Raw genomic sequence first — 27,783 nt, 5'->3', positions numbered from 1 at the left:
GGTTGGCCATGAGCCAGCAGTGTGCCCTGGTGGCTAAGAGAGCCAATGAGATCCTGGGGTGCATCAGGAGGAGTGTGGCCAGCAGGTCAAAGGAGGTGATCCTCCCCCTCTACTCTGCCCTGGTGAGGCCCCACCTGGAGTATTGTGTCCAGTTCTGGGCTCCTTGGTATAAAAAGGACAGGGATCTCCTGGAGAGAGTCCAGAGAAGGGCTACAAAGATGATTAAGGGCCTGGAGCCCTTACGAGGAAAGGCTGAGTAAGTTGGGACTGTTCAGCCTTGAGAAAAGAAGACTAAGGGGGGACCTAATTAAAGTCAATAATTATCTTGAGCAGGGGATGCAGGGGGAAATGGCCAGCCCCTTTTCAGTGGTCTGTGGAGACAGGACAAGGGGCAATGGCTGCAAGTTGGAGCACAGGAAGTTCTGCACCAACATGTAGAAGAACTTTTTCACAGTGAGGGTGACAGAGCCCTGGGACAGGCTGCCCAGGGAGGTGGTGGAGTCTCCATCTCTGGAGATATTCAAGACCCGTCTGGACGCCTGAGTGGTATGTCCTAGGGAGCTGCTTCGGCAGGGTCCCTTCCAACCCCTACAATTCTGTGATTCTATGATTCTGGCCAGTTGCAACCTCCTCCCAGTTTTTAATCAGTTCTGGAGCAGGGGAAGGAAGGCTGTGCAGACCGGCAGGACGATACCAACCCTACTGAATGCATTTAGAAAGCTTTCCATATGCAAGCGAGGAATCGCATCCGAAACAGACAGACAAAGCTCACAAAACACCAGAATCAAGCAGATGGACAGTGAAACCACAGGCTCCTCCTGCAGGTTTTCAGCATTAGGGACCCGAGCAGGGCTGTACAAAGGGCTTGTAACCAGAAACATCCTCAGCCTCTCACAGACCTGTGCAGTATTTTCCAGAATGAACTGGAAGTATTAGGGAAATTTTAGATACAGATGTCCTGAATAAACTATTTCATTCACTTACTTGAAAATATGGTGTAAAATATGACCACTATGCTCTGTATTCCAAAATAACTGCAGGCATTGGCCGCAAGCATCCTTTAGCTGGAAACTATTAACTAGCACCAACCATCCAAGCCTAATTACAGCCATGAGCCCATCAGTTGATCTAATTTAGTTCTCGAGGTGCAAAGCAGTAACTCCAACCTCAGCAAGGGCAGTAAACTCTTTAGTGCACAGATCACATTATATCCTCCTTGAGAGAGCTGACAGGATCCTGCTTTCCAACCCAGAGCTCAAAGGACAAGTGTAGCTTCTCCAAATTTTCAGCTCTGCTTTCCTTTTACTGCCCAAATACTCACCCTTGTCTGAAGGGGCGCAGAGAAAAATCAAATCAGCTTGACTGCCCTTTTTTACAGCTTCCAATCAACCATTCAAGGTAATCTTGAGGTTCCATTCTTCTGGAGTAAACCAGCCATTTCCTAGTTGCTCAGCAAAGCCTCAACTGTCCTAAATTTATAAAAATTATCCTTTTTTAATTTCCACACCCACCCACCCCCCTTCTGTCTCAGTTGAGGGGGTGGCTTTGTCTTTTCCCATCCTCTTCCCACACAGAGAAGCACTTTGCAGCAGGGCAGGTTTTAGGAAACAGACTGGAGGATCGCTATGGAGATCAAATACAATGCCAATGACAATTCTCTTGCAGTGCAGCAATCAACACACAGGCTTTTTTGTTCAGAACCCAAGTTCTGTTGGGAGGTTTTTCAGTGTGTGGAGTTGGATTTTTTTTTTTTTTTCCATTTTACAGAGGTGACTCTTGTGTACCGAGACAGGTATTCCCAACAAACCACAGCAATGGATGCCACAATAAAAACATGAGGGGTAAAGGAAGACAGGCAAATCCAAAATAAGACCTGTTAGCGAATACACAGAAAAGAGGAGAAAGGAAGAGGGATTAAGCAGTGCAGGTATATTCAAGAACACCTTTTTTAAACGAGCTTTCTGTATTAAAGAGAAACCCATTATACTTGGATGTCACTTGCAGAAAACTTTAATAATGTGCCAAATATACAGCTGTCAGAATGACCCTAAATAGCACTTGTAATCAAGTTACAAAAGTTGGTAGATAGCATAGTACAGTGGTCTATAAAACAAACACGGGCGATATTAACAATACCCCCTGCAGTCCAGAAGCAAACAAAATTACAAACATATACAGATCAGAGGTCAAGTGAGCGTCTTAGACACTTGACTCAGAGAAACTGAGACCAGACCAGACACATTCATCCACCAAGCATAATTAAATAGAATCTTAGATTTTAAAAACAATTACCACCACAGCATCAGGTACGATTTCACATGCTTTCATCTACCTTCCAGTACAGTTCCCAGATTAAAGTGCCTTTGTGCGCTCTACTTCCACGTACAGCCAGGTGTGGCACACACTTGGAAGTTACTTCCTAGGTCACTTTTTTTTAAAAAAAAAAGAAAAAGAAAAGACTGATTGATGATTTAAACCAAGGTGATTTTAAAAGTACTATTCCTCTATTTGCTCCTCAATGTCATCAAACAAATTAAAACTCCAAATCCATGGGGCCAATCGCCACTAAACAAGACTACACAGTAGAGGATATTTCCTGCAGTTCCTTAGTTTTCCCTCTCCTCCTCCTTTTAAACACTGCTCAAGCAGTTACCTTTCTCCTCAGTATGACAACCTTCTATGCAGCTTTCATTTACAGATGGAGTGACCATGGAGAACCAGCAGTATTTGGCCTGTGGCTATGGAGAGGAAGGTACTTCCCAGCTAACATCCTGCAAGGGTCTGTTTTAACTGGCTGAATACACAGCCATTTTGTCCCTGTAACATACACTAAGACTTGCAGCCCAGGGCTCTTATCTGTAGCAGTTACCTGCTCTGCAGAACTGACCCCACGTCCTCCTCAGGGGTCCTTACAAACATTCCCTGCCATACTACCTTCTTAAACCCAAACCTCAACACTAATAGCAGTAAGAAAAGAAGAACTTCATGTGGTTTGGGTGTCGCTCACCTTGGCCCCAGTACGTCCTCTTCAAAATACAGATCATGGAGTTCAGTAAACCCTGTGATTCCACCTCCTGTCAATGTCTGCTCTCTTCTAACCTGCCACCCCTATGCAGAGGGAAACTGTACTTCCCAAAGGATTTGAGGCATTTTGATGGTACATTTCCCTACCTGCACTTCAAGAGCATTTATGCATCACAGCTGGGGTTTTTAGGAGCTAAAAATGTCACTCGAAATCACTCCACAATGATGCTAGGGGAGGTAGTCTGTGGTACTAGGGCAAGGGCTGAGGAAGGCAGTTGGGACAAAAGCTTACTTGGGAGAAAAAAATAAAGAAATTAGGAGGGATGACAAACAACTGATCCTAACTTTAAACAGATGTGGATATGAGGCTCCTCCCTTCCTTCCTATATTTGACAGTACTTTATAGCATGAAGTGAGAACACTATTAGAAGGGTTTGTAAGTCCAGCCTGGCACAGCCAGCACAGGCGGTGCCTCTCTGCCTTTTCCCCAACTCCGTGTCCCAAAGCCCATTTTAAATTCAGACTTAGATCAGCAAGAGCTCTCTCTCTGAATGAGACCAAGTTTCACCAGGGCTCTAACTGTTGAATTCACTAACATTACTTAAAATACCGTGCGCACGGAAATATTTCAGGAACGCATGCGCACTATTAATCAAACCAGAGGGAGGGAATTAGTGATCTAACCCACTGAGTACTTACAAAGTTCTCCATGACCTGTAGGGTTACGGAAAAGACCGGTCTGACAATGCATTACAACAGAAAGGAGGCATAGAAAACAATACAAGTTTCATGTGAATCACAACTACAGGTCTCCAGTTCATAAAATTGTTTAAAATATTTTAAACATTCCATAATGTTATAATAATTTCCAGTGTAATTTATGCAACAAATTCCACCCATATCCAAAAATACCATTTATATTAATGCTTTTTTTTTTAAAATAAGACTTCATACAGTTCAAGCTCCCATGAGGCAAGCCTATACACAGTTCTCACCATCACCTAGGTAGAAAGTTGTCAGAAAACTATATTCTCAGGGAATACACGAGTGGCGATGCTTCCACGGGTCTTCCCTTTCAAGAAGCGATTCTACCAAATCAAACTCTTATTGCTTGAAATAACGACAGACGGGTTTCATCAAGGACAGACACACCACACCAGCCTGGAGAAGGGACCTGCTTTCAGTTTTGTGGGACAGAAATACCTGTAAAGCCTTGTTACCATTCCCAGACAAGTTTCCAGGGAATTGTCATGCTTCAGATAGAGAACAAAAGGGGTGTCACTGGGAGGGAGGGAGATCGCTGGCCATGTAAAGCTTTAGTGACCAGTGGCTCCCTCTTCATTTTCTAATTAATTCCATAATTGGTTCAACAATTTACGTAAATACACCTCCAACTATAACTGAAAAACAACCTGACAGGAGACACCAGAAACACTAAATCTAAAAATGTGCAAGAGCAAATGTGAACACATCACCTTTGCAGGCATAAACTCAGAGCTGGTACTACGCCAAAACACCTCTAACTGCAAGCTTTATTTACACAGCTTCCAATTAAAAATACTGTCGTCATCTCAAGTTGCATTTTAAATTAACAGAAATACATCCATAATAATTACTAGTAAAATAAAAACATGATAAATTTTATTTCTTTTTTTATTCAAAATATTATGACAGTTGAACAATAATTCCAAGCGCATTACAAACACTGCCATAGTCAACACAACGATCAATACTTAAAGAGCATTTGAACACTGAAGACGTATATCTTAAAGCAGAGACAGGAGAATGCGCTTATACTCAGAGCACACAGATCATTTTCCAATAACTGACTTCTTTGAGGCAGATGTCTGATTTCTCCGTCACAAAAAGGATTAAAATCCAGAAGAGATGAATTATAGAGGACAAAAATTCAGGCGTGTAAATGTCATCCCCCCCGCCTCTGTATTTCCTACAGAATATGGTGAATCTATCACACAAGGCCACTACCAGCCTGGACTACTCTAGTGTTGATTATTTATGGGACAGAACAACAAAATCCTGACTGAGAAACCAGCGTCAAAGCCAATAAAGCCACAAACTCTTCCTAGAATATGGCTTAAGTTAGCTCACAGAGAGTTGGGAATATATTAACTACACGATGCAGTGGGAATAAACCAGGTGGGGGGGGAAATCTCCCACCTTTATCTTCCTGATACCCTTCCCTGGGCCTCCACCGTAATTTGCATACAATTTTGCACCAAACAATGCCACCCCTCCTGCAAGTGCCTTTTCCCAGGCTGCAAAAGCATCATGTCACTAACATATTGGTTTCGTTCTCAAATGCATTGGCCAATATTAACTCTGAAGTTTCAGTGGTGTAGTTCTACATGTAATACCCTGTTTCTTCCAATTTACCCAAGGTTCTCCAAGAGCTAAAATTTCAGCTTTACTTAAAGCAGCGTATTTCCTTTGAAAAACTAGTTATCTCTTTCTGATATAGAAAAAACAACACGTCAACCTCGCAGAGACGCGCACACGAATGAGTACATAGTGCAGGACAGCACCCACGGAGAGCAGCAAGGCCACGTTGTCACATTAAGTCCACATGTACAAGATGTATGTTTCCAATGACCAAATCTGTTCTAAATGGGTTGACTTCTGGGGCTTAAAACATTCAAGTTGCCCTCTGCGTGGCCGGACTCCTCTGTCCCTGCTTTTCGTATAGCTGACTATAAAACCCAGGGGAGGACAGGCACGTACACAGCATACAGAAGAGACACACCAAAAGTGCTTTGCATACATCATCCCAATCTCGAATATTCCATATGACATTTTTTTCCTGTGAAAAAGGAGGAAGTGGGACAACTTTCAAGTTACACAGCTTGCCCACGTTTCATTAAAAAAAATAAAAGCAGAAAGACTGCTTCAGCCCAGGGTAGGAGAGCCACAGCTCCACCACCACGCACGGAGGTACATCTGGTTGCTCCAGGGCTGAGCAGGAATTGGCAGTCAGGGGTCCTTCACCTGTATGGCTCCCTTGCCTTTCCAGTCAGTGCTCCCTAGCAGTGGACACGCGAAACACTTGTTGCAAAAATACCAGTGGCCAATGGCTAGAGGTCATCTCTGTACGCTTACTGCTTTGTTTCCTCATTCAATCGGTCTGGTCTTGGAGAAGGGCCATCAGAACAAAGCAGGGAGGCAATTCCCTCAGCCACAACATCCCATACTCAGTGACAAGACTGAGTTAATCTCCTTAACCAAATTCATTCCTGAACACCTCCCGTTTGCATTCTTTTACTCTCCCAGGAAACAAGCAGTTTCTCTAGCAGTTGTGCAGTTTAAGCCTGTTAGGATATTTTACTCCAGCATTTTCTTAGCACCTCAACACAAATTTTGTTGTCGCTTGTCTGTGGTGAACACGGGCTAGGGACAACCACCAGGAGGGGCTGAGAGAACAGCGGTATTGCCCCTGTGACATTGAAAAGCACTTTCTGATACACTGGCTTCCAGGTCAGACCGCTGACTCGAAACGGGGTTTCTCTCAAAGTAGGGGTAACTCCAGTTATTGAAACACAGTAAACACAAGAGAGCAGTACTGAGGACAGCAATCCTGCGTGTTAAAAAGTTTTCAGTCCCATTCCTAAAAAACCTGTTAATGGAGATACGGCTCAGTGTCAAGGCAAAGTGGGCAAATGTTACCTATGCTAAAGTCGTTACAGGAACTAACATGATCCTTGCTTATTGTACAGCTGTACTCCTTGGATTTAATCCAACCAGCTGCATTTCATCCTACTAATTTACCTGCTTAATCTCAAGTATCTTCATCCTTTCACACTCCCTAATTAGCTATCAATTATTTTCCTGAGTGAGATTATAAAAAGTTAAACCCTTCTACCAAAAGTACAAAGACAAATAAAATATAGAACAATACAAACCCAGTTATACAGCATTACAAGTGCAGAAATTCTTCATGTTGTTGCTCTTCTTTATCATTGGCCCCCAGTAAAAACCATAGCAAAGAATTTAGTTATCCAAAATATTTTGAAGTACTGTGATTAAATTCTTCAGACCATAAATGTAGCCCTCATCCTTTGTGTTGCTAGGAAACACGTGAGCAAAATCTATCATTCGGACTTCCACGCTTGCATTTTCCTTGATCTCTGCTGGCATGTGACAGAAAACTTTTTCCAGTTGGGGTATAACGTTTCCGTTCAGGTGCTCCTGTGTGATGCACCCACTGCTTTTCCACACGCTGTCCTTCTCCAAGGTTTCAACTTTCAGCGAGAGCTGACTGTGGTGCCTCTTCGAGTACGCCTTTTTGTGAAGTGCATAAAACTTGGACAGGCCTTTACTCACCGAGGCTTCGATTTTTCCATTCTCCCTAGAATTTATTACATGAATATTATTATTATACTCCAGTATGTCTCCACCTGATAACAGTCCTTTGGGCACTCCTCTCTTCTCTGCCAAGGTGACATCACTCAGTCGCACGGTTGTTGCCTGACACGAGCCTTCATAAACGAACAGTAATGAACTTGCATAAAAGTTGAGTTGCTTCTGGCCCTCAAACCACTCCAGAATTTTTTCTATCTTCTGAATGCTGGCAGCGATCGCATCTTTCCTCAAGCAGTACCCATTGTGGAAAAACTTTGAGATGCCTGCAAGAAACACACACATATTGGGATTATTTTTGAGAAATCAAACATCTTTCACTTCTTTTGGGAGAAGAACAGCACTTGAAGGAACAGACAGCACTCACACAGTTTCCTTTCAGGCAGTTTTTAACAGGATCAGAAGCAAACCGAGGAACTCTGACAGGTTCAGTCACCTCCCCTGCGTAAGGTCTGCTGTGTAACACTACAATCGGGCTTGGGTTGTAACTAAAACTAACAAGTCAACACATCGAACAGCAGATAAACACATCCTGCTCCCCAAGTCCATTTTAGCAACTATGTGCAAAATTCTGGGCAAGGACCCATTACATTCTCCAGGGATAAACAAGCTCAAGCAGCGCCGTATCACGCATGACAGAGCTGAAAAGTTAGAGCCGTCTCTGGAGAAGGGTTCACTGGGGGCTGTGTGTCCTCCTGTCCCACAGTGGGACAGACTATAGAATGCTTTGGGGTAGAAGGGACCTCAAGGATCATCTAGTTCCAACCCCCCTGCCATGGGCAGGGACACTCTCACTAGACCAGTTTGCCCAAGATGTCAATGAATTGCTGGTTTGAAATGGTTATCAAACAGCCCTACAATGGCAGCACTTTGATTTACTGATAACGTAGAGCAGCACATGGATTGACCTCGACTGAGAAGGTCCCTTAAATCCCAAGATGCATTTATAGTAGCTTTCTAATATAACAGAGAGGATGTATTCGCTGAAGACAACTAAACATCAAAATACACATTTTATAAAAACATTTCATGTCTGCAAAAGATTTCTGCAAGCTGCAAAGAAACTGAATTCTACCGCTACCATCTCCTTATAAACAATAAAAAATATGTGATGAAGGAATTCCTATAGCCTACACTGCTGCTATAGCCAACTGCAAACTTCATTTACGATCAACAGGTCACTCAAACCCTCCAGGAAGCGGCTAAAGACTCATCTGGCAAGATGGGACTTTTAAAATGGGAACACCCAGACTGCTGTTGCCATACGGTTCTATAACTAATAAATGCAAAATGCCCAAGAGGACAAATTGGAACACAGAAATTCCCTTACCGTCCTTGACCGTTTCCTTTGTCAAGCTCCTGCCGTAGTGCTGGTTTTGCGTCTCATAGCTGTCAGAAGAGACATGGTAAACCTGAAAGAAACAAGGATATAACTGCGCTTACGTTCAATAACCAATACTGAAACAGCACCTGTGCACAGCTGCCAGAGGCTACAGGCAGGTGACACAAGCGTTGGCACCATTCAGCCCTCACACACGCGGTGGGTCAGCACTGCCCTCCAGTGCAAAATTACATCTCAGGGTCTAAGCTGCAGCTTCCATGCATCAGAAAGACATCATTATGTTGGCAAAAAGCACAACATGCCCATTACAGGGACACATATTATACAGCACCTGCGCTGTAAATCAATGCTAAGGCTTGAACTGGTGATACTCCCCATACACCCACCCATGTTACTGTGAGCATGCAACCCCGAAGATGTAACAAGCTACAGAACTCAATGCAACCATTCTGGCATTCTTAAAACCACAGAAATATTTAGTGGAACAGCTTCAGGTTTGAGGCTGTAGTATGAGGTTTGGTAAATAAATCACAGCTGCCAAGCAAAAGTCCGGTTCCAGCTCTGATGGCAGTACATCTGCTGGAAAGGGAGGCCACTCACACAGGGACAGCTTTGGCCATATCAGGAATTGTACGTGCTCAACAACTTAATTCAAAATGTGTTTTACAGAGACACGTTTTCTCTCTAACTGAAAATGTTTCCGTAGCAGGAACGTGCCAGCCAGCCAGGCCCAAGTCTAATTTGTTTATGAGAGCGTAGACAATTTGTATTTGCAGGACTAATGGTGCTACCAAGCAGGCGGTTGTCTCTGGCAGGAAATCTCTGCTTGGCACTTGTTCAGACCACCCAACCCTGCAGCACCCATCCCAGCTGCAGCACTCTGCCCTCCCTTCACCCGCTGCAAGGAGAGGATCCCACAGGAGACAACCTGGGGCACACCGGTGAGGCACCTGCCCCCCAGTCCCTCCCCTTCAGGGTCATCTTCTCACAGTAGCCCACAGAGAAAGTTCAGGGCAGCAGAACATCAGCTTATAAAACGGAGTGGTACATAAGCAATAATTCCTGTTATTTTTTTCATTGCAGCCCCACCCCCACTGAAACCCATCCAAACCACAAGCAGCCCAGTACAAAGACACAGGTCTGTAACTCCTGCTTCACAGAGCAGCTGGGAAGGAAAGTCTCAAACAGCTTTTCTTTTGACAAAACGAAATGTGATTAAATTCAGGATCCCCAAGGAATATGAATTGTAGCATGTGGAAAATGATTGAAGTCATCAAACACAAACTGAAGGGGCAGTAAGGCTGGTCGTTCCAAAGGCCCAACAGCTGTAAGCCTGAAGGTTTAAACTCATTCAGCACTTCACAGAATCGCAGACTACATTAGGTTGCCAGGGACCTCCAAAGACTACTTAGTCTCACTCTCCTGCAGTGAGCAGGGACATCTTCACTAGATCAGGTTTCAGAGTCCCACCAAGCCTGACCCTGAATGTCTCCAGGGATGGGGCCTCCACCCCCTCTCTGGGCAACTTGGGCCAGTGTCTCGCCACCCTTGTACTGAGGATCTTTTTCCGAATATCCAACCTAAACCTCCCCTTTTCCAGTTTAAAACCATCACCCTATCGCTACAAGCCCTTGTGAACCATCAGAACACTTCCAGCTGCTTGGATTCCTATTCCCACTTTAAAAGACTGATAGAATCTGAAGCCCCGATGGCTGGGAACTGCAGGAGAGCATAGCAGAAGTGAGTTATTCCAACACAGCATCTGACTGGTGGGACTTTTGTTTCCTGACAACATCCATTTTTCACCACTTCCCTCCCCCAAGCAAACAGAAGAGGTACAGAATAACGTGCATGTACCCCAAAGCACTTGGGTAAATGCTGCAGGTACCAAAGTTATTTTCAAAAACATATACAAAGTTTCAAAAACTTTTTCAATTTGAGGACACACAAATCAAAGGCAATTAAACAAAGCAAGAGTATATATATATGTTTACTCAGGAAGAGGATCAAGAGTCTGACAACCACACCTAAGTTTTCACTAGCTGTGTCTTCATTTTAATATATTAAACCTTCTTGTTTAGTTGTCCGTGGGCAGGTTCCCCCATACACCAGCAGTGCAGCACGCTCCTCCTGAAGGAATCATCTTGTTTACCAGAACCTTATCTCTTCCTCATAGGAGCAAACAGTTCCAGTGACACGGGCACTTGCTCAAAAATGCTGATTAAGATCTGCAAGCTCATTTTGTTTTCCAAACACTGGAGCAGCACATAAACTCCCGGTTCTCCTGGGATGGGTTTCCTGTGAAACCACCCAATCTCTTCTGATAACCCATGCAAAACCACCTCCCAAAAAACCCCCTTTCTAGATAGTTCAATAATCCCCAGGCAGATGTGCATGCTCTGTATTCCCAGTGCGCTGTTAACACCACAAAGTGACCAACAACCAAGTCCCCCACATGTGCCGACAGCACAACACATACACTGAGCTTCCTTTTGTGAAGCAGCAAAGACTCCCAACACTCCTGGCTGCCAACAGGCTTTGCAGCAGACAGCAGCAGTGAAGGGCTGCACATGTAAGCAGGCACAAAAGCAGTCGCCGTGTTTGCCCAAGAGCTGTCTCTTAATGCTGCTTCGAGCCTTTTCTCATCAGCGACTGCTCCAACACTCCTGGAAAACCTCAAACTGAAACGCATCAAGCCCCTACCCGGAGCAGAGGAGCAGAACCCCAAGTTCCAACAGAAACCATCTTTCATCAGTTCTTGCTGCACCCTCACTCAGTCGCCCAAAACTATGGGCTGTAGTAGGCAGAAGACCTATATCAACTTCCAAGCCTGCATATCTCTTGCTTCACCATGCTTTTGTTCACGCTGCCGTCGCTACTTCTCTGCTACTAACCCTTCCCAAAAAGGGTTTTTTTTCTTTGAACAAATCCTTTTTCTGTACCCCTGTTGTTGCAGCTGTCTGTATCCAGCCCATTTCTGTCAAAACAATGACAAGTCAAATGAGTCAAACCTGTAACCTTAACAACAGCCAAGGAACTATCAAACAGGAAAACCTCATTTCTTGTCCACATGCCACAGCTCCTTATGCATTTGCTCTGTGTTCACATTGAGTTTCGCTGGATAGTGCGAGACAGACAACTCCTCTGATGACTTGCAAAGCATCGCCTTCAAGAAAACAACTGCTTTGCCACTGCTCTTTTGATACATTCTCCCTACACCAGATCACACTTGTTTTGGCTAATGATGTGCCTACAAGCAGCTCCCATTTGGTGAGGTTTCCACATTATCAGAACTGGAATCCAGCATGGCAACTGGTTCAGGCTTATCATGAGGAGTAAGGAGTAGGAACTCGGTATGGGCAGCATGTCAGAAAATCCAGATGATTAACTGTCGAGGGAAACTATTGTTGGACTTTCTCAACCTGCACTTGGCTTTTGCTTCCCCTGAGGTGTTAAGTAATTGCTGCTCATGTCTGCACACAGATTTTCGTACCCTTTTCTTCACATAGGGTTAGTTCATCTGACGCTTCTGAACTGAGGGAAACCTTGAGCTAAAACAAACAGTTGCTCTAGTGTGGCCTTTTAAAAAAGCACAGCCCTTGCAAGATGTCAACAGGGAGCTGTGCAGTTTGGAAACCTTGCAACCACAGCTTTTGGCAATTCGGTATTGACTTCCATGGTGAGGTGGAGAAATATACACTCTGTTTAAATACTTATCTGCGGGAACACCCTAACTTCCAGAGAGAGTCATCTGAACACATATTTAAGACTAGTCTGTTCGGTGGAGATACTGCTATCACAAATAAAAAAAACTCTATTCAGTAACTTGCAGACCTCCTTCACATCTGCAAAAAACATTAACTAACCCACACCACCCAGCCTGGAAAAAACATACTTTGAGCAGGCTCATACAGCGCTACAGATGTACGGCAGCGTGGCGGCTGACTCGACTGCATGCATGATACGGATCCGTGCACCGCTGACATTCCCAGGCACTAGCTGGTGCCTGGGAAGCAGCTCCCTGCAGAGCTCTCGCTGGCTGTCCCTGCTCCTCCACATGCTCTGTGAGAGCAGCAGCCAGGGACTTGCGCTTGTAAGCAAGGACACGGAGATGGGAGATGGATGCTCCGACGTCAAGACATCCAGGCTTCAAAGGGTTGAGCTGTCTACCCACCATGGGTTTTGTTTTTTCCATAAATATACTTAAGTTACCCCTATTTTACCCGTATGTGGGTAAGAGTGAGCAAACTTGTGTTGTTGCTAGATCACAAGTGATGAAAGTACACGCATCCCTGCTTGCTGCTGGCTTGAAAACTCCACACAGGAAGGATGAGTCCCTGCTCCCCCATTTCTAAGACTATATTTACATGTTATTCCACCTGGTTTGCTTCTTTCTTTGTTCTTCTGGAACTTGACAGTCTTTTACACGATTAAGTATATACCACCAAATGCTCTGACAATCAATATCAAGTCTTAGTAAGGTCCTTACATAAATAAACTGTAGAATGAAATGATGCTGAAACTAATTCCGTGAAAAAGCAGAATAAACATCTCCTAAATAATAAATAAAAATCCCAATGCCACTGCAGTTAAGTCATGAACCATTTTAAAGATAGCTCAATACTTCATTTTGGACTCCCAGAACTTCCATGGAGCACCTCATGAGGATATATTTCTTTTATGCCTCCTTTTTATATAACAAGATAGGGGAAAGAGGCTACCTCATGTCACCCACCATCAGATTTTTCTTCACATCCAGGCAATCTTATCAGCCATAAGGACGCAAGCAGACCAGCTGTCATACACATGATGAGTCTTTCGTCTAAGGAAAAAATTGCTGGGAAAAAAAAAAAATGCCAGGGTTCCCATCTGCCAGAACTCGCCTGAGAGGATGATGGATGAATCTCCTGAACTCTACAAATGAAGCACCTCTGAAACAGCCCCCACAATGCACCAGCAGATACCGGACTTGGACGAAGCGCTGCATTCAGCTCTACAGCACAGGCTGAGAAATGGGAGCAGAATTCAACTGTAAGAGCCAGGGAGCGAAAGTGGACAGAGAGAAATGCAGCGGTGGTGCACAGAGGTAACAAAGCCAGCGCAAACAGACCAACCAGAGCCTTGGCTTACTGCTTGTGCCAACCACCACAGATTATCTGTCTCCAGACTTGGGGGGTGTGGGGTGTGCTTGCTTGTTTCCCGTTTTTTTGTGGGGTTTTTTTGGTCAGCTGTGGGCTTTTTTTTTTTAGTTTGCGTTTTGCATTCCTCTGCTTTCTTAAAAATCAAAGCTTGAATTAGACTTATAATAAAAAGCCGGCTCTTTTTTTATTTTACTATGGAAGAATACGAATGTTAGGTGGAGGATTTAAGAGTATTATTCCCCCCTTTGTAAACTTGGTATTAACACATCAGAGCTTAGGAAAACTACCACAGTACTAGAAAAGGTTCATGAAGAACTCATAAAACCAACTTGGCTACAGCCGGTTTTTACATGTCTTGCAGGAACATGTGCTGCAGGTTAGGAAATTCACTTGTAAGACAGCTCTGACGAGGCATCGGCATTACTGCGTGCAGTCATTCACGGGCACAAGCAACGTTAAGGGATGGATTATACTGGTGAAGTTACGCAACCGCCGGTTTGCGCTTTAAAAACACATTTCAAAAATATTTTGGACTGCGTGATGCTGAATCAAGGCCTTCTGGAAGAAAAAAAAAAACCCAGCTGTAGAAATAGGGAACTGTGGATTCTGAATGGATTGCAAATCTAAAATGAGGTCACAACCCACACGTTCTGCTTGCATTCAACAGCACACAAAATACTCCGCTTTTAATACCACATGCACTGCAGAGGTATTTCTTACATATTCATGTCTGCTGCCAAAACTGTATTCCAACTTGTATTTTTTGCTTCTGGAACCATATCTTTGTTTTCCAGCTTATCTTTAATCTCTCACTACTTTCATAACAAATCTGTGTCCTCATCTGTCAAAGAAAGGCACCTCCCCACTAAATATGAGATGGTGCTTTTAACCCATGCCACTGAAAAGACAGTGTTTTCTAAATGCGCTTCCACACGTTCATTCAGTGCACTGAGATGACTCAGGCTTCGCACATGCCAAATGCCAGAACTACAGACTTAAATCAAAGCTCTGCTGGATATGAGACTTGCTTCTTTTAAGGGCAAACCATATATATTTTATAAGTAACAGATGACTGCTTATTTACCAATCCATAAAAATAAGCTGTATCAATGGGTTTCAGAGTAGAAACCCACTATAAATACATATAGGGGAAAAAGAAACCCCACCTTTAATACATTTCTGCTTGTATCCCTCCATGACCGCCCATATGACGTGTACTTTAAAAACACAGATAACTACATTGGCAGCTTTTCCTGGCCCTCCTGCTCTTCTACAACAGAAACGTAATAGGCGAGGCCACCTCCCATGTTAAAAATGATATTGAGTGGAGAGATTAAGAACGGAACCCCCTTGCCTTCTGAATCACGTTACACCATGACTTTTGTCCAGCAAACACCGGCAGCCTTTATCCACCATTAAATGCCACCATGGGAGAGCGTTTTACATGATGGCCAGAATCTCGTACGAATGAAGCGAGCAGACAGGCAGAGCACAGCCCATAATCAAGAGGCGACAAGCTGAGCAGAGAAAAACGCCTCATGTATTTAGAGTTAGCTAACTGTTGTGTGAGGGGAGGGGAAAGGTTTTGAATTCTTTTTTGGAAAATAGCTTCCAACGTGCAATTTTGGTACCAGAAGCACAACACAAATCTTATCTAGTTAAAACACCCGATGGGGGAAACTATGAGGCTCAGAGGGACCGTGATTGTGTAGTTTGAATTGGGGAATCAAAAGAGTTTCTGTGACAGGATAATGGTGCCGATAAATCACAGAGTTGGAAACAATAGTGGCAAGTGAACACACTGTGGAAGCAAGCACCCGTTCCTTTTGCACTGTCATGAAACAAAGGACGTGAAGTACATTGTTTTACACACAAGATAAGAAAGGTTATGTAACAACATAAGCCAAATCCAAAGCTATAATCTCCAGCCTTCCTTCCCACTCTAAACTGTTTGACTGTTTTTTGACTGGACTCCCACGTCCTCTCTCCCAGGCTTACATAATTACCACTCATGACCACTCTAATTTATAGCTGTAAACGCTTATCTCAAGACAGAGTTAAGGCTGACAGAGCCTAGGAAATTAAGTGCAAAACATTACAGAGATACTAGAATTATTTCAAACAGTGGCATAGTCTGCGTGCTCTCGCTATCTAACAGCAAAGGGGAAGCTTATCCAACCCTTCAGTTGTTGACACTTCTTGATGGAGATCCTGGAAGCCCTGGCTTTGTGCACAAAGAGAAGGAAAACAAAAACCTCCTATCAAAAAGAAAATGATTCCTGTGCCAATCACAGCGGGAAAACACACCGCGTGTGCACTGCATCAGGAGCTCCTTACTGACACCCACAGGTTTACGTTACTGATCCCTAAGTGTTGTGTACAGCTTGCCTTGATGCTGGAGGTTTGAAGTAGCCAGTGCACAAGTGTGCAGTCTTCAGCATTCTCTCCTCACCAGGGATAAGGAAGCGTAACAGAGTTAGTACACACATCTGCAGGGCCTTATCCATCTCAAACTAACCTTCAACTGACAGCTGCTCCTCGAGCACGTAAGCAAAGATGTTTTCTTCTGGTGGAAACCTTTTTTAAATGCAGAATGTAAGCAGCTATTTATAAGTAGATGCATCGCCTCTAAGTGCTAACTTCATCTTCCCTAAATAAAAATCATTTTAATGTAACTTTTCTGTTTCAAGAGTAAAGAGCAAGGATGAAAAATCTGGAGTGGATATAGTTTGTTATATAATTATTATAAAGACTGGTTCAGTACATAAATCTCCAATATATGTCTAAAAGTAAAAAACAAAATACAACCCCCTTTGATAATTTGAAACATCTGGTCTGCAAGAATTAACCGCAGCTACATTCGGTTTTAAACAACTACGACATAAGCTGAATTTGCAAACAAAACAAGTTCTTACCCTCATGCCAAGTACCAAAAAGCCAATCTCTTCCATCAGTGGGTACTTGCTGATCTGCTGCTGTATCTTCTCAGCTGAAGCATACGGATCATAACTTTTCTGACCTATTTTTACATCCATTATGCAAGGCTTATTAAACTTACGGGTCACATCTTCCAGTTTTAGATATGTATCTGTTAAAAAGACAAAACTTTCATAAACAGTGGGTCAAAGCAAAATATAATTATAAAGTTTCTGCTGAGCTTCTGTGGAGGAAGGAGAATAGTTTAAGGCTTAACATCACATGAGTTCTTCAAGCGTCACATTTGTCTCTGAACATAGACTAAATCATAGTCATTGACACCCACAAGTTCTGTTAAATTCTAAATTGTTTAGAAATTAAATTCTAAAATTAAATTAAATACTAATTGTTTAGAAAATTGTATACAATTAAAGGGTGCTAACCCAGCACTCAAACTCAAATTATCGCCCAGATGAAATTCAGAAGTAGCTTTTATTGAGCCATTAACATACTTCAAATAGCATTAATAAGCTCACACAAACACAGGTTACTACACAACTGGGGTTGCAATGGAGACGGTGTTTTCTTTTCCCTGGGTGTAAGGGCTCAAATTAAACCAGCAACTTCCCTTTGCCTCATTTAAAAAATGAAATGAAGGTTTCCGAGTCCTACCCAACAGGGGCCTCAACGCATCTCATCTTGCTTTGGTTTATCCTGCTCCCACCTGTGCTCACTTCTCACGGCACCCCTCCTGAGGAAAACATCCCTCAAATCCCAGCCTGCCTTTCATCCATTTCCAAAAGTCCCTTTGGAATGGTACATGGACCAAAAACCCCTAAAAGCCTCAGAGCACCTGAAAATATAAAGGACTATCAAAAAACTACCCCCAAAACCTGGTCCAACCGGGTCATCTTTTTCTCCAGTGCAGGTAAGAGAGTGTTACCAACGGGAAAACTCGCTTCCCTAACTGTGTGTCTCACAGGCAGCTCTGTGAGCTTGTAGCACTTTCCAGTGTCCTCTGGGCTACAGAATCAATCTAGCTACAGCAAACAGAGTTTCTTTACCGGCTAGCTCATCCATAAACCAGCTCGATTAGCTACAACTGCAGCTGAAATAACTCATGCTCGACTTTGAGAAGCCACAGACAGCAAATACACTTGATATTTGCTCACTAGATATCCATCCTAGGAGAAGGGCACAAATACTCTCCCTCCCAGGAAGTACCTTCTGTATCACCTGAACTGCAGGTGTCATTTTCCTCCTCAGTTTTTATACACAGGTCTAATAAAGTCAGATATTAGCACTGCTTTTGCTGGGCGTTGGGGAACCACTCCTGAATCCAGGGGAATCTATATAACCTGCTAGCTAGCTGTTAGCAAAGCAAAAATGGTAAAAATCCAAGTATCACCCTTCACACCTATCCTTTTCCCACACATGGGGAATCACTGTAATCAACAGGTTCGTTGTCATCACTCTACAACACCCCAGAAAACAAAACCTAAGTGAAGTCCAAGGCTTTTGGTAGTTAGCTCCCAAAGGCCAGAGCTATACCATGGGAGGTGGGGACAGGCAGGGAATACTGAAACATCCCAGCAACGGCTGCAGGCCTTCACCACCAGCTCCAGAACACCCCGGGTTACGCTGTGAGCACCTCCAGGCTCCAACTGGCACACACAGGAAATTATGCAAACCACAAGTTGCCATCAATGACTCAAATAGTTTAGAAGCAGCGCTCGCTTCAGACAGCACGCAGGCAGGACAGTCATGCTCTTTCCATTAAAGGTACCTGCGGAGCACCCAGGGTTATCCACTCTCCTCTGCTCCACTGCCCCAAATCTCTCTTTTAAAGCATATGGCACACCAACATTCAGCACCTCCAAAATACTTAAAAGTTTGAAATATCTGTCACTTTTTAGTTCCCCATCCATTTCAGATCTGTTAAGCAAGAACACTTTCCTTACTGACCTCCTAAAAGTGTAACAATTACTATTTTTAAAATATTAAGCATGAAAATAACTTAGGAGCTAACACTAACCCTGGGAAATACTAATTACTTGGCAAAGCCGGTGAAGTACCTAGAAATTACTCCCCTCTCACACTCTTTGGTACTATTACCTAAGCCTCCATCATGAGCCAACTGCTAGCTCAGAACTAAGACTATGCTACATCTCTCCAACACGTGCCCCACTCCCAATAAGCTTTGTGTCCTTGTGGGGAGAGCAATTGCCACCACAAAGCATTTTACTGAGGCATTTTCACTCATTACACCTTCAGGGAAAAAAAGCAACACACTGAGCATTTACATTCCCTTTTTCCTGGTACTGTTTGGTTCTTACTTGCATTGTGCTCAACATCCATGGTCTACAGAAACAGACCCCAAACCCACAGCATCAGAACATATTGCGACTTCCAGTGGTTTCCCTCCAAGGATATCATGAAGCTTTCAGGCAAACAAAGCAGGCTGCAGATGCAGACATTGTCTGGTATCACTGCTCCACCTTTTCAAGTCAGGTGCTCTGGGTCTATGAGGATCCCACTCCAAACGTTCTTCTCAGTCATCAGCAAGTCTACAGCTGAGCATAGATAACTGCAGCACTCTCCTTCCACCCCTTGTTTGGCAAAACAAGGAGCTGCAGATTTTTTTCAAGCAGATCAGATTGTCTAAATTATTGTGCGGCACACTGCCAACCCAGTGTGCTTCTGAAAACCACATGTCCGCTGGGATAAATTAAAATCCCCTGCAGAGAATAGAATTCATAAGGATTTTTCTATCTTAACTTTGGTAGATAATCCTGACTCTGTGTTTCAGGGATTTAAACAGATCATTCCTCAGAGGCTTGCCCTCTCCCTTTCTGTTTTGCAGCAGCAGGGAAGGAGGCAGGAAGATGGGATTTGACTCCTAATTTACTTCTTTTATTAGAGTCCCAAAGGAATCAACCCAAAAGACCACCACAACTCAGCAAGCATGTATGGCATGAACCACTGCAGCGTTTGGCCCTTACGTACCAATGCATTCAGTCCTCAATGGAATCAGAAGGGACAAAATCACTTGAGGCATCTGATGACTTCTCATAACTTAGAAGACATCTCAAAACATATGGATATGCAGGGAAAAGCCTCGGTTGCTCCCAGCAACGAGCAAAGAAAAGAAAGATTTGAAGCTGGCTTGCATTTGTTTACCCTGGTCTCAGTTTAGGCAATAAAAATTAGAGCACAGTGTGAAATGAGCAGCAGTAAAATTACTTGTAAGAAAACATGCGGGGGCAACAAGTAGGCAGCAGAGCCCAGAACTCTGGAGATATAAAAACCTTAATGTAGCTCCTACATCTTTGTTACGACTCTTCCACCTCTTTATTAATAAACTCTAAATGCCCACAATTCCAGAGGACCTGAAGTTGAATTGTCTCCCTCTATGTTTAGACTGGCTGAGGGCCAGGGAGCGGGTGCCAGCTCCAAGGCCACCTCCCGTGCTGTAATGCCAGGTAGGCGATTTCAGCACAGCCAGACAGTTACAGTACCAGGAGTATCAGTCCATCTTTCCTGTCGCACTTCCTATCTTCTCATTCACACTTATATTTCACCCCTTTAGCCAGCAATTTCATCCACTCATCTATATTTTCAGCATAGAGGCCTGATGCTTCTCCCTAAATATTTCCCTAAGGAAAGAAACTCTTTGTGTTCCCACCTTACATACTGCACTTCCTGCTTACCTGTCACATGCACACTTGGAGACAGTCATAGACCAAGTCCAGAGTGGCCTCAATTACTCCGTTTTTTCTTCCTACCTACAATTCTCTTCATGCCTGTATGAACCTACTCAAGACCTCAACCCTCTAGCCAAGATAACCATGATGCCACATACGCAAGACTGCATTCCCCAAGAGAAGTAGTGGATGCCCCGTCCCTGGAAGTGTTCAAGGCTGGGTTGGATGTGGCCCTGGGCAACCTTGTGTAGATCCAGGCCTGAGGTTGGTGGCCCTGCCTGTGGCAGGGGGATTGGAGCTCTATGATCCTTGGGGTCCCTTCCAACCTGTGCCATTCTATGCTCACGCAGCTTCACATGAAACAAGGCCACCAACAGCCTTCCTGCCATGCTCTCTCTGCTCAGGCAGACCAGGCAAGCCGTTGTTCCTCCACACACACACACTCATGCTTAAAACAGTTCAGAGCAGGCAGCAAGCACAGGTTGCTAAGTTGTAAGATTGTTTCATTTCATTTGGGTTTTTTTTTTGTAGAAGTCACCGATTTAGCAACTGTTAGTAATTACTGGGCTCTGTTAAGCTCCATCACCTCCAACATATTTGATTGCCACTGAGACTCCACAAAACTCATTAATACTACAAAAAATGGAGATGACAACAGAGTGTTTTGTTTGAGAGGGGGCTCCTGATAGAGTACAGTCTTTTCAGCAAGCAAAACAGACAAAAAAACCCCAAGTTATTCTTCCTTTAAGCAGTTATTCCTACTGGCTATGTCTGGACTGCTGGCGAAGACCTGCCAAAATTCAACCCCATGGTGCACAGTGCTAGTGAATTCCCAAAGCAAAATCAGGATGTGCTGAACTACTCTATCTTGGCTATATCCCATATTTTTACATCTTAAGGTCCTACTGTGAATAGAAAAAAAAATTGATTTGCAATTTGGAGGGGACATTAAGCAAGCTCCATGGCACACACAAAATTACAAGGGAAGGAAATAAGACGGCTCCAGTAAAGCGATTTGAGTTAGTGCCAAATATGAAAGTGTGAAAGCAAGTCTGAGCCAAGATAGTGCTGGGTACTACCACAATCCTCCCTGTATTTCTTTTCACAGAGCTTAGACAGTGTCTTTGGACTATGTCTTATCACTCCTTTTGGAAAGTAAGTCTATCAAACAACAGCATAATCAAAATAAGACAGAGTTAAAAGAGCAGATAATCTAGTTTTGGTGCCCATGTGTTTAAATACACTCGACAGCATCCTTTGGTTTCTCTATGTTCCAGAAGCTCCAGAAGAGTCCCCCAAAGAAAAATTAATTTCTGTTTTAAATAATCAGTACCTATTTTCTCTTGAGGAAACAACATTCCATTTGTACTCCCCAAATCCCTTTTTCCTCTTGACTCCTACCCTGCTATGTAAAGTTAAGATACCAGAGGATAACAAGCAGAGCCCCTGGCAAGTAATCTGCTGAAACAAGTGCTCTGCACGATACAGCATGGCAGTGAGATCCAACCCCCGGAGACCCAGCAGCAGGCTCCAGTTTGAGCACCTCCTTTAAACCCCTACCTAGCCATTTTTTGATTCCTTACACCACACCTCCCTGCACCTGTCTCTTGTTCCAGCGGCCTGAGCAGACACAAACAAGCAACCAGCCCACTCCTCTGACATGACCCAGACCAGAGCTGTAGCTCCAGGGCAATACACATCAGGTCCAGCTACTGAGGACATGTTTGCTGTACCAACAGCCATGTCCCAGCTGCCCTGGGAGGAAGACCCCAGTAGACCTAATCCAGCTAGAGAACTGCAAACTGGCACCGGTTACAGGGATCATCAGTGGGTTACAAAATGCAACCAAAAAAGAAAATCCCTACAGAACTCGCAACTGCCACAAATCAGTCTCCAGAAGATTTCCCAGAGGAGCTGGATTAACAGATAAAATTAGAATAGTACCATTTGGTGCAGTAGGTGGTGACCAGACACCGAAGTATTTTGGCAGATATTCCCGCAGCTCCAGAAGAATGCTGTCGCAACAGTTGGAGTCATAAACCTGAAATAAATTAGGGAGGGGTGGAAAGTCCATCAGTTTAAAACATTCATTTTATACTTCCAGTTGTCCCATAATTACAGTTTCTTACAGCCTTTATTTTCATATGTTGCCAATTTCTACTTTACATTTAAACACACACAAGATGAAGATACCTATCCCAGTCAGACACAAACGAAGGGTACCCCTTCTTTCAAATTTTCAAGTGGAAAAAAGGAATTGACTCTAAGAATAATGTATGGGTTAACTTGAATAAAAGTGTAAACAATAATTGTTAGCATCAACGCCTGTTTAGCAAAAAGGGTGTTTTCCCATCCTGGATCCAGGACTGTATAGGATTACTAACACTGTTACCATCTATGCAAAGCTTTTTATGTTACACCAGGTACAGTACACAAGCTCAGACTGGATAGTATTTCCTCTAAATCAACTCCTCATACAACTATACCACGCAGACGATGCCTAATTTCAATATATTTCATTTGCTTTCACGCTTTTGACATTTTTTTCTACTTCTGCAAGAAAAACAAGAACCATTTGGGACAGCAGCTGTCTTATATTCCTGATGAAGCAATTCTTCGTGGCGTTAAAACAAAGCCTTGTATACTACCTGCTATGGAATCGCATGAGGGTCACCTGTTTGCAGTGCTATCGTTAAGAGTTTCAAAACCATCCCCTTGACCAGATTCCCCCCGTATCACCTTAAGATCTAGTTGCAGACGTAGGAGATAGCCTGCGGCACAGTCCAACACAGTTTGCAGGTTGAAAGATCTACAGCCACACAAATACAGGTTACAACAATTATTACTGCATTTAGGAACCACCCCATCCCTAATCCCTTTGGCAGCTATCCTGGTTCTGATGCTATCAGACTCATAGCAACCCTGCAGTGGCTGCACAGCAGTAACCACAGACAGTGCACATGAGTGACCAGGACAAGCTAACGATCCTGCTTTCATTTCAGTACGCAGCGCACAGGAGCTCAGTCAGAGCCTGCTGCAGTCAGGAGCAACACAGAAAGAATTATTTAAGGTGCCTACAGAGCTCTGCAGGATTGGCCCAGCTTGGTGCTGAGGGCAGGTGCTGCAAAATACATGCACTTAGCATTGTCATATTAATACACCTAGGGAGGAAAAAACCCTGCCCTGAAATCTGCCTGCTGTTCTAGCTCATCAAGGGAAGCCTCAGCTGGGACCAGAGATGCTGCCTAACTCTAGACAGAGCCTTGTGCAACAGCAGAATGTTAAAATTAGTCAGTGGGGGTTGTGCTAAATTTAGGTTTCATCGCAGAAACCCCAAACCAGGCAAACTCCCATCACCAGTGTGCTTCAAACGCTGGCGATGCTCCGCAGCCCAGCAGGCACACCTAATCCCAAACTCTCCTTGCCTTGTACCAGCCACAACTCTGACACCTCAATGCCAGCACTGTTCCTGGGCAGCCACCGAGAAGGCGATACAACCACACCGACTTCAGCCTTTAATTGGACCCATTCCTTTAGCTCACGGTTCAAGCCCCAGTCTAAAGATCCGAAGGAGGGGGTTGAACCGGCAGAGCTCAAACCACACAGATGTGTGCACAGCACGATGCAAAGCACCGACATACACCTACCGCCGCACCCTCTAGCACTGCCCTTGCTATCTTAAGCATACAAAAGTTGCTGGGTGTGGATCTTACAAGGCCCAGTGTCACACCACAGGGCACCGGTATCTTTTCATGCGTCCTGTTTGACAAGCTGGCATCACCTCTGGAGACTGCAGGTCCTACGCCTAGGCCTATTTTTCCTCCATGCTAAGACAAGCTGGTGCACTGAAATTCGGGTGCTCTAAGACAAAAACAACCTCTTGATTTTACCAGGGATCAGTGGCTGGTGTTTATTCTTATTTATACAGCATTTCTTTGCTGAGCCTCAGACACTAGCAGAAGACAGTACCATCCCCAGAAGGATGCAGCATAGCTTGATCTTACGAGCTCAAGGATGAAAAAAAAGAAAAAAAACCAACAAGGGTTTTGGAAAAGAGAGAAAGATTAGCACCATGCAGATGCTGAGACATGGACCCATCCACTGCTCTCTTACGAGTTCACTGCTCTCCACCATACTGATGGCTGTTTGTGGGCCAGGACTCCAAGCACTGACTGAAGGGAACCACCTTATGCCATGGGTATTTTCAGAGAAGTAGTACAAACCCAGTTTTTCTTTACGGTGGGAGTTCACTGTTAAAGCACCTCGGAGACAAGATGGGAGACTGTGTTATACCCAGCACAAATATTCTCTTCCTGGGTGAATTTAAGCAGATCTGAGCAGCATCAACCATCATGCAGCATCACAGCCCTTACGTGGAAGGACACAATGTATGTTAAGGACAGGACAGCAGAAAAGGAGGAAAAACACCATATGCAAATGGAAAAAAAAACACCCCACAAAAATGAGGCAATCATTTTTAGCACTCATTTGCCTAATTTATTGGCAAACATATTCTAAGAAAGTGACATATCAGGAGACCGCTTCCAGTTTTTACAGAGAGACAGTACTCTTGCTTTGACTTCCTTTTGAATCACCAACATTAGGTGATTCAACTCAGCAACTCTGAGCAGACTCCCATGTATTTCAAATGGTAGGATACAATAAAGATAGCAAGATAATTTATAACGGAGTGTAATAGCCCAAAGTCCAGGACAAAGAGGGAAAAGAGCTCCAGGAGTAGTATCTTCCAAGTAGTTTATCATTTAATACACTTATAAGACATTTTAAATGGAGACAAAAGCTCACAGCAATACATTGTTCACTAACATTACTTCGGCAGAACAGAACTAAGTGCATTATTGCTGTCTCTTAAGAAGTTATCTTGCTCCCAGAAAGAGTCATAAACTCCCCCCAGGATTGACTTAACATATACAAAGCACTTACTTGAACTTAATATAGACCTCAATCTCAGCCCATAATGTATTTGCATGTCAAACAAGAATAAGCATTCAGTTAGTAAAGATCAGAGGAAGTCACTTGGTGTGGGCAAAGCAACAACACCAGACACTGCAGGAACTATACTCATTTCTAGGCAGGAGAGAACAATTTCTGCTCATTTTAGAGTGGCCTCAAACTATAACCCTGTCACAGGTAGTCCTCCTCATTTCATATAACATGGTAGCACACATTTAGGTGTACCTCAGAATGCCAAATGTCAGTGGACTTGTGACAAACTCACCCCATTACAAAGGAACTAAACCATGCACCTCATGTCCCAGAACTTATTGCTACTGACAGTGCTGGAAAACTCACGGAAGGCTCAGTTATCACTTGTCATCCAACAGCCTTTAGAATCAACACATGTATTTTTACCTCTATCAGCAATTATTCCCATTTCATTTCAAGCAGCCGCACTTTGTTTTTAAAGTAGCACCAGGTCCATTTCCCCATCATACACTGACAAGCACCAGTTATTTTTGCTTTACTGGTAACTGTATGTAACATCTTCATCCAACAATCAAGCACTCCAAGACAGTTCAGTGTCAGCTCAGCCTGGGGAGGGGTCCATTCTACAGGCTGCATTCTTCCAACAGCACAAACTGGAGACGTAAAAATGTATTAACTGTTGGGCTTAAAAGCAAGTAAACAGGATGCTGACATTTGGAGGGCTCACAATATGACCGTCACAAGTCACAGAAACTAGCTCATAGGAAGAATATGCCCCAGATATGTCCCATGGCAGCTCAGAGAGTCTGAGAGACACCATGAAGTCATCATTTCCAGTTGCTTGGGACTTGTTTAATTCTGAAGCGAATTTACCATCCCTTAGTTTTTATTCCAAAGTACACTCTGTTTTGGTAAGTCTGATCCAAACAGATTCATCTGGTTTTTAATGCTAACAGGGGCTGCTTGGCTGAACAGGAATGCCCTTTTCCGTATTTATAAGCAGCACAACACTGCAGGGGCAGGCAGGGGAGTTTTTTTTCTGAAGACTAGCTAATCACATAAATGACAGAGGGACAGCAAAACAAAGGTTTCAATTTCAACAGAAGACTTATTTCTGGCAGTACAGACCTGTCTTCAACTGTCCTGATGAAAAAGCACCACTTTGACAGAAATGTACTCTAAAGAACATCTTCTAAACTACACAGGAGAGCTGAGTTTAACTCAAGACATATTTTATGCTTGCATTTGTTTAAAAGCTATTTGAGTAGGAAAATTTCAATGTCAGAGTAGACATGTCAGTCTGAAGCATCGCCTTGTCTTGTTGCTGGTCATCATAAATTGTCCCTGAAGGCAGCAAGCAGCACTGCTTGCAGAGTCTCAGGAGACACAACCAGCTGCCAACATCAGGCAGAGTTCAGTTTCCAATGTGGTTTTGGGGGGGGGTTCTTGACTGGTGGGGAGCAGTTAAATTAATGTGCTCAATTTAGCAAACACAAAATTTACAGATGATAGTGCAACCTTAATTCTCTCTCCCACTGCGTAGGCATTACATTACAGACTTTAATTACCTGAGCACATACTGCATTTCCCTCCAGACTCCTACATCACCCAGTTACACCACACAAGTACCAGGGCCAAAAAAATTGAGGCTGAAACAGCAGCTGTGATGTTGGCAATTCCCACCAGCTTGGCTTTACAGCGTAGATCGCCTTCCCTTCTTTTTCAAAGGAGTACCATCATGTTTTGACTTGCAAGTGTCCGCAGCAGTTATTTCCCAAAAAATGACTGAAATTGAGCCAGCTCTGCTTATATTCAAAATATCTGACACCAGTCGTTCCAAAAGTCCAATATTTGTGAATGCTGTTCACTAAATGCTGTTACACTGAACTGCTTATTTTATTATCTGATATATAGCTCTACCACACCAGAGACACATGTGATAGAGATGTCTAGAGAGAGCTGCAGAAAAACAAAAAGAGCTGAAAAAAAAAAAGAAAGAAATCAGACTACATCCCCAGAATCTCATCATGTAAATGTGTTTTCAAATTAACCGGGCGCACACTTGTGGCAATCATATCCTTCCTCCAGTAGTCAGTGAAAAAGAAACGATAGCTAAAGGAATTATAGCTATAGAAATTCTAGCAAGGGATTAGGTATTTTACCTTCCAAAAAATGAAGGTTGTGAAAATAAGCTTCTATAATCTCCCAAAGAGATACTCAGTCATGTTGATCAACTAGTCATTTTCTAGCAACACCAAAACACCAGTGGGTCTTATTTTATCTACTGCCACACATTTTATATAGTGAAATTTAGGCTGACCTGAGCAAGATTTGCAGC

At 43.6% G+C, this 27,783-nt stretch overlaps 1 protein-coding gene across 1 annotated transcript in view; it reads right to left on the bottom strand.

The window, feature by feature from the left end:
- Positions 1-4,659: 4,659 nt before the first annotated feature.
- The window catches only part of IPMK (inositol polyphosphate multikinase), a gene marked incomplete at its 5' end in the record, with an annotated part of 39,159 nt that continues 16,035 nt past the window's right edge, over positions 4,660-27,783 (bottom strand). The window contains 4 exons of the mRNA XM_084265575.1: positions 4,660-7,661; positions 8,726-8,807; positions 16,794-16,966; positions 22,443-22,539. Coding sequence (XP_084121701.1) covers positions 7,027-7,661; positions 8,726-8,807; positions 16,794-16,966; positions 22,443-22,539 — 987 coding nt within the window. The 3' untranslated portion in view covers positions 4,660-7,026. The remainder of the gene's footprint in view (positions 7,662-8,725; positions 8,808-16,793; positions 16,967-22,442; positions 22,540-27,783) is intronic.

This window comes from Gallinula chloropus (genome assembly GCF_964237585.1).
Source record: "Gallinula chloropus genome assembly, chromosome: 5".
Classification (NCBI taxonomy): domain Eukaryota; kingdom Metazoa; phylum Chordata; class Aves; order Gruiformes; family Rallidae; genus Gallinula; species Gallinula chloropus.
Note: the sequence above shows the minus strand (reverse complement) of the source record. Positions and strands in the feature narration are given on the sequence as shown.